At 35.3% G+C, this 13908-nt stretch overlaps 1 protein-coding gene across 1 annotated transcript; it reads right to left on the bottom strand.

The window, feature by feature from the left end:
* Window positions 1-12747: 12747 nt before the first annotated feature.
* LOC128221753 (baculoviral IAP repeat-containing protein 7-like) lies at window positions 12748-13638 on the bottom strand. Its single transcript, XM_052930354.1, has one exon. The coding sequence runs from the start codon at window positions 13636-13638 to the stop codon at window positions 12748-12750; it is 891 nt and encodes a 296-aa protein (XP_052786314.1).
* Window positions 13639-13908: the final 270 nt, after the last annotated feature.

Here is a 13908-nt window from a genome sequence, read left to right as displayed (position 1 = left end):
TGTCACACTAGGGCCGCGTTCCCACGTCGTCGACAAATGCAGAACCCTGACCAGCGCGTATTGGAATCGCAAGCATCGCCGCGGCAACGTAGTTGCATCGCGTTGCATAGAACGCCGAGCGACGGTACGCACTTTGAGCATGACAAAAACAATCGCCGTCGCTCGGCGATTTGATAATAGCGCTGTGGGGTCGCCATGAAGTCACCTTAGCAGCCTTGAAAGGTCTCTAACAACGACTCAGGATCGCCGCGGGCGCACACTGAGGCCGTAGGCCGAACGCAATGGTTAACGGTGACGCTTGCACGGCGATCGAGGAGCATTCTCTTAGATAACAATGCGTCTCTACTGCCTAATAAACGGCGAGTCTACGGTGCTATCAGGGAGTTTTATTTTGCTGACTGCGCTCTTACGACGGTTTTACAGAGCCCCAACGGCGATCATTGCGCTCCCAGTGCGCTCCGACCGCGTCTATCTGCGTTGGTAGGACAATGAATTAACCCAACAAAATAGTACAGTCGAAACCGTTGACTCGATGTCGCAGGGACCAGCCTAAATACTTCGAGCCTCGCGAACATCGAACCAAGCGGGAATGATTATAAAGAGTTCAAGAGAATCGGTCCTTGACATCCATTTCGAGCCAACGAGGAATTCGAGCCAAGCGATATCGAGCCAACGGGTTTCGAATTTATAAAGGAACTGATATATGAAAATAAACATTAATTTCACCATGAATGATGTGCAACAGAAAGCAATAATACTGCCTGCCTATATTCAGGTCCAGCAGATCCCGAATGATGCAGACGCTGCCGATCTCATTTTGCCTGCTTCTCTTTTCCACTTCTTTTTGCGGGCATGTTCTCAACTGCCCGAGAGCAAATGGAAGAATGGAGAACTGAAGGTTCATTCAAACAGGAGCGTAGGGTGTTTTGAGCACCCCGCGCGAGGGTTGGGATGAACCTATTTTTTACGAGCGGCTATGGTAGGTGCTTTTTCTCCCACTTCAGTTAAACAAAAAAACTAAAGTAAAATTGTATTTTTTCGCTGGAACTCATTTGTGCGTAGTGAAAATAATTGCGCATAGATATGTGATAATTCGCAGATGGCATGAATATGAGCGCAGTGATTCAGATTACGTCAATAGTAAAATGTTTCTTGAAATAGTTCTGGATTGAGTGCAACATTATTTCTTGAATGGTGCGAGAAAACTTTATAGTGCCATTTAAAGCGATAAATAATTAATTAGGATTCTAAATATTGCCACTAGGCAAGGTTTCTATGATGCTACAAACGACGGTCTTTAACAAGGGAGACAAGTGTGTGATGACAATAAAAAAGGAGTTCCATATGGGTACTTGTTTTATCTTTGCCCGTGGGCAAACTAATAATTTCTAGCACGGTCAAATTTTTGGATTAACTTATCTGAGGTGGGTGAAAATGTTTTTAAGGTAGTGCAAAACAAAACACCATCAGCGCAGTGTGAAAGTCGTTGACGCGCCTTGCATATCTACATCGCACACCGTGACAGCTCGATGCACGCAGCAAATTGCCAACTAGAACTCCGTATGTGCGCAGACGCACGCCGCGAAGTTCGCCGTGAGAACGCGGTGACATCGCGATCTTCATGAAAAATATCATTTTTTTTCCTGCGATCTCACGGCGCTCTGGAAAATTGAACAACGCCGTGCAATCGCAGTGGCAACGCGGCTAGTACTAACAGGAACCTTAGTTCAAAATAGTGTGTACTTCGGTTATATCAAACGCTCTTTATCTCGAAGTATTTATCGAGGTCACAACGACTTAAACATAGCTATTTTTTACTTTATTATGATTATAATAGAATAATAGTTATACTCTCCTCATACTTTTGATGAATGTATTGTATTCTTAACTTATAATTGTTAAAATTTAAACCTATATATGTATCACTTAATATTTGGATGAACATTGGCTATAAAATTTCACATACTAGTATATGTTTTACGGACTGACTGCTTTTAAACGCATTGATATTTTTTCTAATGTATTTGAAACAAACACAACAATATATCTTTTGTTATGGCCGCCATTTAAAAAAAGATAAGATTTCTGCATTTGTCTTTGAAGGTTTTTTAGGTGATAGATAACTGCAATAAATAATTTATCATTACCTTATTTACGAGTGTAAGCTTCAATTGATCATTGAACAAATAAACAAGGCATTTTATATTGTTAGTTGGCTTTTAATCATTGCACACACGAAATTCAAAATTCGAGCAATTACAGGACCATGGACAGGTTGAGATTATTTGTTTTATCTCAGAATGCTTACTTAAGAGTGTCAAACTTAGTCCTCAGTACAGTTATCTTTTGTATGAGTGGGACCGTAGGACGATTGATTGTGTTTAAATATTGTTGAAAATAGTATAACGCTGAAGGTATTGTTTGCCAATGAGCTTGTCACTGCATCGAGCTAACTTCGAGAACGTAGTTTCGAGAATTGTAAAGCCTAGTAATATTTATTTTACGCGTTTTGGTAGTATAGCGTGGAATATTTGTCTTAAAGGAGAGGTTTTTGGACTAGGGCACTTGTGGCCTAGTTCATAGCCATAAACGCGATACCTGCATATTCAAGCCGCAACTGGGGGTTCACTGACGTAATGTATTCATACGCTGTATTTTGATTGGATTGCGGTTAGCGAATTTGAATAATCATAAGTAGTACCAGAACTGATTACAATGAAAACATCCAATAAAAATAGTTCTCCTAACAATTCAAGCTAACTGTATGTTATTTAATGAAGCACAAGAAATTCATACGTAGCGAGTGAGTTAATCGGGTTAACTACATGAATGTTCTTGCATACGGTCAGATTGTATGCAATAAGAATATGAACATATTGGAAAAGTACGCATCGAATTTTTTTCCGTTCAATGCTCTGTATTGATAGACTGGTACCCTCTTTCCCTTTTATCCGAAATGAAACCAGTATCAGCTAACCGCGGCGCCTGTCGCGCATTAGAAATGTCTTGTAAATTCATACGTAAAGCGAATAAAGCGTGCGGTCTAAGTAGAAAACAACCAGGAAAGTTGGTTTAAAAAAGTATTGTTATCCTTTGTATAGAATGTTGGTATTCCGAAGTCGGTCCCTGTTCTTTTTTCGACATAATTTGCATGTTTCCGTGGTATTTTCTTTTCGACACAAAGTTTTTTTAACTAATCATCGCATGGCACTTAGCACTTTTTTAGTTACAACATGATTTTTGGTATTTATTGTTCAAATACTATTAATATTAACTAAAAACCATATGCCGCGTACCTGTATAACTTCATATTTTTAGGAAAAGTAAATCAGGGTACCAGTCTACTTATTGACCTCAAAATGTACTCTGATCAGAGCGTCCGAATGATTCAGCCATGTATGTTATCACCACTTCCGGATGCTGATGATGTGAATTTCATAGTGTTTTATTGAGGAAATAAAGCCGACATTGAATGATTACCACCATCAAACGGATTTCTTTTCATCTTACCGTGATTGGGTAGCATTTTTAATTTGACACGTAAATTTTCAAGCAATACAAGTTCGTTTGAAAAAATCATGTAATTTCAATTTCGCAAAATGGAGATAAAAAAATATCAAATATGCGCATACTTATTTATGAAGTTTCATTCTAAATGAGGCCAAATGTATGAATATGTGCACAGAATCTGTGAATAAGATGATTGTTTACCTATGTGCATAGAACAGTCTTGGAGCCACTCTCAGTGTAAGTACATAATTACTTTAAACATTTTGTTCAATGATATGGTGATAAGCAATCGCCATTGATAAAACAATCTTGCATGCTCAATTTTGATTTCCTCTCTTATAATGCACCAGTCAATTGATACCACGGCCCCCTCGGGGATAAACCGGGGAAAAGGGCTGTGTTTTACCTTTCAGGTGTCCTCGTAGCTATTATATAAAAGAACTTCAGCGAACATATTATATATATCCTTCTTGGACGTGTTGTAAACATCAAAAAAATAAATATCAACACTAAAGTTATGGAAGCCAGAACTAGTGTCCTCGCAATGCCGGGTGATTGCGGTGGTTTTGTCTTCCCTAAAAATATATCAGGGAATTGCTCTTACCTTAGATCCCCTGGGTGCGGGAACGTTATTCACGGGATATTACCACCAGTTCGTTCTCCCAGGGCAGGGATTTTACCGGGGATTGGCTGGACCAAAAGTCAAAGTACCTGCTATTCCCTTGGGGGGGGGTCGTTATAATTGACTGGTGCATACTTTACAAGTTCTTTTTCTGAAGACGCTTTGTGCTCACTTGTTGTTTTCTAGCCAAGAATGAAAATAAAAAATCAGTCAGAGATACAGTATGGTGATGCATTGCTGTTGATAGATCAATATAAATTTGTGAACTATTTGAGGGAAAGGTATTTAGTTAAATAATTTACAAGTGTAACTTTTGAGTTTTATTTTACAATGCAGTGCCGAATATTGTGGAGATAGAATTGAATTTGTATTAATTAATCAGTTGACTTGTGGCGTTAAGGGAACATAATTAAATTCAAAATATTCAATAAACTTCCCTTATCACCCAATGTTGTGGAATAGTGAAGTAATGAAGATTTAACCTCACAACAGTCTTTCTCAAATGCTGTCCAGGCTTTTGTATGCTTAAGAACAACTAACCTCGCGATGTCAGACCAGAAATCATCTTGGCATGAGATTGGATCACTATGGATCATTATGCAGTCAATTGTAAATACGGCTCTTACATCCGGGGGTATACCCGGGATAGCCGGCGAAATAAGCCATGTTTTTACCTTTCAGGTGGCCCCGCAGTGCCGGGTCTTCCCTGAAAATACAGTGTGGATGGGGCTTAACCTAATGTCCCTTGGGTGCGGGGGCATTTGGTGGGGACTTTACCATCAGATTATCTCCATAGGGCGGGGATTTTAGCTGGGATTGGTTGGACCGAAAGTAAAAGTCCCCGCTATTCCGGGACCGGGGGCGAGCATGGTTACAATTGACTGATGCATTAGCTTGTGTATTCAGATAACGTAAAGAATATATATTTATTTATATAAGTTATACTTTGCAATCTAAATCAAAGATTTGAAAAAGGTATCCTGTATTAATAAATGCAATTATACATAAATGAATGTGCAAATCTTTATGTATCATCCAAATATGAGTACCTTGCAGGGTGAATGTTATTTGTTAAAATTATACTAAGTGAGCTTTCAAGATTACCTTTCCAATCGCATACACAATGCAGTTTGAAACCTGGATAATTAAAACAAATCTTGGTTGTAGACCATAACTATTAATATATCACAGACATTATAAACTACAGTTTAAAGGGGGTGTACTCAGTTAATGATGAAAAAGCAAAACTTTAAAGAAAATTTACATAAACTTGGTATCGATGTGTACTATTAATGCATTGAAACTTACTAACTGATGATCGCCATAGTTTACAAATGATTTATTAATAGCAGTTATTTCGTGTTTTTCCATTAAAAATAGATTACTAGGTATGTCTACCGAGTAGAATTCATTCCATATGCGTGATCTGCCGTTGATGTTATTACATGATATTAGCGTGTTAGGTATACATCTGGAAATTTCCACCCAGTAAAAGTAAGTCTTCATAGCATAGTAAATACGACACTTCACTGCAATTTTTTTTTATTTTGGTATTTTATTTACAATAACGATATCAAAGAGTAATATATTTTATTAAAAAAGTGTCCTTAGATTCGTTACAGGAAAAAAAAAAACTTTTTTGGTGCCAATCTGGTGTACAGTCCCTTTCATAAACAACAAGTGAAGCCAATGCTGTATTAATTTGAGACAAACAAAAAGAAGACAGCACAAAGTTCAAAAAGTGTGACTAATGTGAGAATACCTTACATAATTTATAAATTTGCATGCGATTCAGACAATTTTAATGCTAGAAATCACAAAAAAATCATTCCCTTGAATTATTCCTGTCATAGTTTAAAGCTGCACTCTCACAGATTTACCGTTTTTACAACTTTTTTTTTGTCTTGGAAAGAGCAAATTTTTGCGTTAACATCTTTAAACAATGATGTCAGATTGCTGACAAACAATCAGCTCGTAGTTTGTCATATTTCCTTTCGAAAATTAATGTGTTATGGCTTAAACAGTTACTAACAGTTTAAGAATAATGCTTAAACATCATTTTTTTTAACTTAAATATAAAAATCTGCTATCTAAATTTTGGTCAGCAGTCTTATATAACTGGTTTCCATGGATTTTCGCAAAAAATGGCTCGTTCCAAGACAAAAAATAAAAAAGTTGTCAAAACGTTCAATGTGTGGGAGTGCAGCTTTAAACTCATAATAAAATTTCAATGCACTGCATTTGATTATAATTTTAAACAGATGAAAACATGTTATTTTTAAAAAGCACAATATATCCTTTATGTGACCTTACATTATAATGCATTTATTCAGATCATTATTAAGTGACTTTTCTTGCACTTAAATGTGAACAAGTCAAAGCTTGGGATTGAACACTAAACGAAACAAGAATGAAATTAAATGAACCACAAAATATCATCAAAAGTATACACACAAATGTTCTTTGATATACAAAAAATGAAACTTTTTAGACTTTTAAAAATTTAGCATTTACTAAAAACGGTTATATAAAATGATGAATACATTTGTAGGATTTGATATCCTACTAGATATAACTCGGCTTCGTTCATTTTTCTAAACTTTCACTCAGTGATGAGGAATAAATTTTATTCACTGCAGTTGTTTTTTAAGTTTATGAAAATAAGAACAATTGAAACAATTCATTAACTACTGTTGATCAGTGAAGATTGTGGGAGGTCATGGTTGATTTCAACGAACCACCAATAAGCCCTGCCAAAAGGGCTGATACTGATTGGTCAGTCAGGTGCTTTTGGTAGGCATTATTAGCATGAATGTTCATTTTAACCATCATTTATGAATGTTTACAAAATCATTGAATATTGAAATAACAAGCAAAATGTTAGTTTGAATGATGAAAGCCATGAAATATGTGAAGTATTCCAACAGAGACCAGTTTTTCAGCTTGTGTAAATAATGGGAAAATTGTTAAGTAAAATTATTTATTGTTTATCAGGAAAATGTTGAAATCTCATGTTTAGGCCTATTGTGATCATACTTGATTGTTATGTTATTGGCACTTATTGCAATATGTTTTATTCATTGCAATAATTATGTAAAACATTAATTATTATGTTGACTTAAGTTTGAAGATAAGAACTAATGGTATAGGTGATGTGAGAATGATCTCGTAAGTCTTTAAAACCACATTTGGTATTGTGAGTTTTTTTGCTCCAGTCTTGTTCAGTTTAGCTTTTGAAGATTTTCAAAGTAACTGCAAAACAAGTCCAGCTGTCTAGAAAAACTATGTCAAACCCTTACCAGATATAATTTCTTGTCTTTTCAAATTACCAACTTGGCAATAGTTTTATCATAACATAGGATATTGGTTTTAAAGAACATGTTAGTGTTTTTGAATGTGGAATGAAATATCATAAGTGGCACTAAACTGAACATAATTTATAGTTCGCATTGATATTAAACATAGCCCCAAGTACATGTTGATCTAAGATTTAAGGCTTGGATGGAATCAGGGCAAGAAAAATGCATGTTAATACATTGTACTTTACAACGCAAGAACTGTTTGTTTATTCAAGTAAATAAAGCAATCCCCATACCAAGGAACTGCAGTATTGCTTAACCAGCTTAATTGATATTATGAGCTGGAGTTCAAATTGCTGCAATTGAAGGCACATCTAGTTTACATAATCATTCAAACTCTGATTTAGCAACCTTAATATAGTTATATGAACTACTTTTGCGAAATAAAAGCTTTTTTAGATTTACAAGGACTGGTGAAAAGTATTTGTCAAATGTACTGCAACACCTGATACCTGTTGCCTAGGAATCCAACAAATTCTTGGCACTTCAAATGTTACAGTACTATTCAATTTGGAGTGCCTGAAAAGAAAGCTTTTTGATTCTACATTCAACATCTTCTTTCTGTATGACATATTGGACCAGGAGAATTATGAACCTACAACCTTTTGCAACTATTGAGATAGGGAGCGTTCAGGACAGTGATAGAGGACAATACAAGAATGGCCAACTGCTGCATTTATTGAGTTATCTAATGCATACAAATTAAGACGGAGAAAATAATTCTTAATTTTTCCAAACTACTTCCTTAAGCATCTTGTATGTAGTTGTCTTTTACAATGATTGTTTAAAGTTACAATGGCCCTGTTGGTTAAAGATGATCTGTCCAATGGGGTTATAAGTACTGCATTTTGATCCAGGAATGATTCAACCCAGTTTCACAGATCGATTTGTATTCGTGGTCACATATTTCACTTAATGTAAGAATGTGATTTTTGAACATTTTGGTCATACATAGCTCCATTGTTTCGGACATAGAGATGATCCAGCACGTTTATTTGGTTCCACATAGCGCCGGACAAAGTTGTAAATGTTCAAAACTGTCCGATCAATGGACAGATGAAATATTCACATTATAATCAAGGACAAAAGACATGCAAATGTATTTTTAATCAAGATAATCATCGAGTGATGTCGTTATCCTACTGGACAAAAAACAACAACGGAAAAACTAACAAGTGACGATCTCGAGCAAACATCTAATCCATGAAACTGGACATCGGCTTATAGGGGATTTCCTTTAAGCGTAAAGAAATATTTTTTTCTACGGTTTCCCGAACTACCCTTTTTTTGCCCAGATCCTAAGTATTTTAGTTGCCTTGTGATGTATATTCTTTTATGTTTTGTTTCTATATAAAAAAGTATTGAAAGTTAAAAATGAAGTGTTTTCGGCTTTTAACAATGCCAGAGATACTTTTATTGTGTGTGTATCAAATTTCTAAAGCATTATATACATATACATAGCTTTTGATAACAGAAAACTATTGTTGCCCTATTATGCGCATTTGTGGATAGAAAAGTTAGACATTACATATGTGAACACATACTGTTAATGCACTTACAACAATAAAATGGCGGGTTGTCCTTTATAATCATTAAAGTCCCAGTACGTCTTAGTGATGTAAACTGGTTTTTCATATGAATATCCAAATGGGCCTATCTTAAACTTTTTTTACCTTTCTTAACCCACAGGATGTTAAAAAAACCTTTTATCAAAATAAAAAAGCAGCAAATGCGGAAGTTTAATCTTAACCTAGCGCGAACGACTTCGTTACGAAATTTGCATATCACGTGACTTTCTTACTGCTCAAAATTCTATGTTGCTTTATATACTAAGAATTATCAATTTTTAACTAGGAAGTTATTTGTTAAACCATTATTTGTTTGAACAAATTAATCTTAATTACAGTTTTCAACTGAAGAAAAGCGACTTAATAAGACAGTTAGTATTGACACATTACGTCGACAGGATTTCAATAAACAGCATTGTTGTTGTTGTTTTGTCATTCGATTTGCATCACATTTATTTTATAAACTGAAGCTTATTTTCTTCATGTGATATTTCATATTGAAATGTTCATTTTTTTCTAGTTATTTCTCCAGTCTAAAACATCGAAAAGAGTCCGGCAACTGCTCAGGTACTGTTTGTGAATAGTGCTATGTTCCACTCACTTATCTACCTCACTAGCATATAGTGAGTCAGTGGTCGAGTAAGGGATTCGCTTTGTATTTGTATTAACCATCCGTTTTTGTTTAATAAAGTTTCGTGTTAACTTTAACCTCGGAGTTTTACTATTAACATTATTTGAGATTTTATTATAGTTACCTCGAAGTTTTACCATTAACTACCAAACTTTATTTCACACTTTTATTTTTGCTTGATATGCAATGTTTTCTCTAATTATTTAATCCTAAGTGGGTCTGGGACTTTAATTGGAAAGGTCAGCGCAACGGAATGTTGCATGTTTACACAGTAATAATCACCCACGTTTCATGGCAACATGTGTGCCCGTCGTATAAGTGTATGCTGAGGACAGAAACAATCTGGTTATACAATCTGAGCATTTTCTCATGACGTTTGATGAAAAAGATATAACTCAAGAGCTAAGTGCAGTGTACATACCCCCCCCCCCACCCCACCCTCAATAAAATGTTTCGTTGACATTCAAGAAAAAAGAAAAAAGAAAAACATATTTTAAGCGAATCGGGCCGCTTTTTACTTTATATCATATCTAAATGGGTCGTCACATACCACGTGACACAAAACATGGCGAGCAAAACTACCATAGAATACAAATAAGACATTTCTGGTTCTTTTTACAATGCACAGCTAAAGCTCTTCACAAAATATCAGAAAATTAAACATTGGGCCGACTGCTGAGAACTTTTTTTTAAATTTAACAACGTGATTAACGAAATCTTTGTTGACTTTTAAACTCAATTAATTGATAAGGTGCTCATATACTTAAATAAAACAAGTACTCGTACTCTAACTCGTACATGTGAATTGGTTGACTCAAAACCTGTTAGAAACACAGCCGATCACAAGTGTATCCATTAAACTCATGGAGCAGTAAAAAATTGAAAGATAACAACGATGACGTTTAAAACGTAGATAATTTAAACAAGGTTCTGAACAACTATCCCATATGGTTTACGGTTTACTCTGTATGCAAGATAATTTCCAATGCCTGTGATTCCATTTTTATTTTTGTGTAATTTGAAATAGTTTGCTGTATAGAGATAGAATATGTTAACATTAAATCGTATTTGATATTACAGACAATGTTTCGTCCAAAGAGGCGTTTCCACAATGCAAAACTACTGCTAACAATCGGAATACCTCGGCCATTTTCCTTCGAAACATCATCGGATGTAAATGGACTTTCTACAATGTCGGATTTATTTTTACATTTAACTACGCTTCAAGTAGATCGCGTAGTAATTTCAATTTAGCAGTTAAAACTAAGGACCCCACACTTAGGAATCATAAATCTGAATTAGACCTAAAAGTCTAAGATTTAGTTTAAACGTTATATATTTTACGATTGTGAAGAAAGCTCTGATAGCTTATACTAAGTCACAATTGTTGGCACGATGTTGCACGTAGTGTTGTCTTGTGATGTGATGTAAACCGGAGTTCCCATAGAAAACGCACTTGTTCGGCTTGGTGACCACTAACCAAACTCACATACGCCCATGTTGGTAATCGTACCCGTTCGAGAAAACGAGTGCGCTAAACACTGCGCTAACCGGACAACCAAGTCTCTCTTAGATTCGAAAAACGCAATTGATATATACTACTCAAAACTACTCAAGAAACCACGCATCTTTTTTGGATTCCTCAATTAGCATTAATGTGTCACTTAACTGTCTGAAAAACGTAACGTAACAATTCATTATTTTTATGTTCAGCTTTATTTCTGTTCCAAAATTATTCATTTCCCCCATCCAATGTAATCAAAGTAGGAGTTTCTGGAATAAGTCTGCATCAAAATTAGTTTCAGCAACAAAATACCAGAAAAACTGTAGTAAAAAGATGTTTTACAGCACCATAACATACCTTATGTATAGACTCATCATATGTTCTGAAATAAGAATGTTTGGGGTAAAATTTTGGAAAAAGTAAACAGAAGTAGTAATTTCAGGAATTTGTTTATATAAAAATTAGACATACCAATAAAAATACTAAAATAACTCTATTTAATACAAATTATACAGCACCATAACATACCAAGTGTTTTGACACATCATTGTTTCTAAAATATAACTTTTGGGGTAAAATGTTGAAAATGTAAAGAAAAGTAGTAATTTCTGGAATTCGTTTCTATCAAAATTAGATCAAGCAATAACAGTTACAGAATAACTATTTTAAATATATACTATATTGCACCATAACATAATATATGCATAGACACATCATCTATTCTGAAATGATAAAATAAATAATAAACACTCCTGATACACAAGTTTTATATATGAGCCGCGTCGCGCGATTAGGGCCTTCGGACATAATGACTGCAAATGAAATAATCATTAGTAAAAAATGCCAAAAATAATGATTTTTTCTATGTAAATCAATTTCTTCCAAACTTCTTTCTTTTTAAGATTTGTCATTGGTGCATAATTTTCTCGATAATTTATGACCATTGGTTTACTCATGTTTCCATAGCAACCATGGATTTTGTCCCGACATATTTTGTCCGGAATAATAGTCTGTGTTTAAAATGGCCAAATGTATTAAAAATACAAAACATGATTAATTATTTTTATCTTAATTAATGGTCCTTGAAGATTCTGTGATAAGAAAATAATCTAAATTATAAGCTAGTTGTAATATTGATACATTAAGTTTGCACTTCATTTGAATAATGTGCTTTCGTAACGACGTCATTTGTATGACGTCAAATTTAGTATTCAAAATGCGCAATACATGGTCTTACTTGTAAGCACGTATCTAACGCAATTTAAGTGATATCATCATGAATTTTTCAGAATATATTCCTGAAATATCATTTCATTCAAATACCTTAAAACATTGTAATAGCAAATATATGTCCGAAGGCCTAAAATCGCGCGACGCTGCTCAATATGTAACGTCATTTCAAAATTTGTGAACAATATAACAAAAACATTAAACAGTTATTCTCTGTATGGCGATTCTCTCCGACATTCAATCAGACACGACATTACTTCACTCCAAAATGAAATGAAAATAAAATATGAAACTTAAACAGTATTTTTGTTTTGTCGATATTATTAATGATTTGATGTCTTATATACACCATCGTCATCCATCTCCGAATATTCGGCAAATTGACATTTGACTAAGCCCAATATATCTTTGCGACAAATAGGGCATTGACTGTTGGCGTGAGCACACTGTGGACAAGTTACAATATGCCCACAAGGAAGGAAGATCACATCGGCAAGACATTCAAGACAAATTTTGCAATTTTGCTTATCCTTCAGATTTTGATTTTCTTCTTGCAATGCTTCTAGATCAGTTTCTAGCCCATTTGATGGACTATCTTGGGATTGTTCAGTTACACAGCAAGAACCAGAACCAGCAGTATAGTTTATCGCCATACTTGGATCGTCTTCCATCTCCATCAGAATTGACATAAGATCGCTCGCTTGAAACTGCGAATTCGGACCTTCTCTTTCACTGTATATTCTAGCGGCTATGCGTATCCAATCCATGTGGTAACCAAACTCAGCCGCTGCTTCCATGGCTGTTTCTTGGCGTGAAATTGATGATTCCTGTTCATCGGATTGGTTTACCTTTTCCTTTTGTTTTGATATGGATGGATGTTCACCCAGCCTTGCTTTTTCAACGTAATCTTTTCCCTTACAAATAACGATATGCGGACACGTTGGAAACCATCTCGCATGTTCATACATCGGATCATCACCGATCTCCCAATGTTTTAGACCACCGCCGCAATAGTAACAACGGACAGCATCGCCCACACCTGAGTATACTAGGCCAGCAGAAACTAATTCCTTCACGTCAATGTGACTATCATCTGGCCACGGTGTTGATGATTCTGTGAAGGATTCCAATCGTTTTGTTGGTATTGCATAGTTTGGAAATTTTGGCTTCGTGGTGAAGATGCCCAGTGATGTAGGTGTTACCTTACTTGCCATATTTGCTTACTTATTTCGTAAAGTGTTCATTGTCATCAGATATAGTTTAAAATGGTTTCATTATATTTGTGATCACGTGATTTTATATTTTGCGTATAAAGGGGACTGAAACAGAACTCCAGTCATCATTTGCGTCTCAAACTCGAGCCAATATGTCGTCTCTGTTTACTCGTATAAGTAAAGGTCATTTTCTGGGAAAGGGTGGAAATGGAAAGGTGTTTGAGGCACATAGCAAGAACGGTGACAAGCAGCTTGTCGTAAAACAAGGTC

This window comes from Mya arenaria, chromosome 16 (genome assembly GCF_026914265.1).
Source record: "Mya arenaria isolate MELC-2E11 chromosome 16, ASM2691426v1".
NCBI classification, from domain to species: Eukaryota; Metazoa; Mollusca; class Bivalvia; order Myida; family Myidae; genus Mya; species Mya arenaria.
The sequence above is the reverse complement of the archived record's forward strand: the minus strand, read 5'-3'. Positions and strand labels throughout refer to the sequence as shown.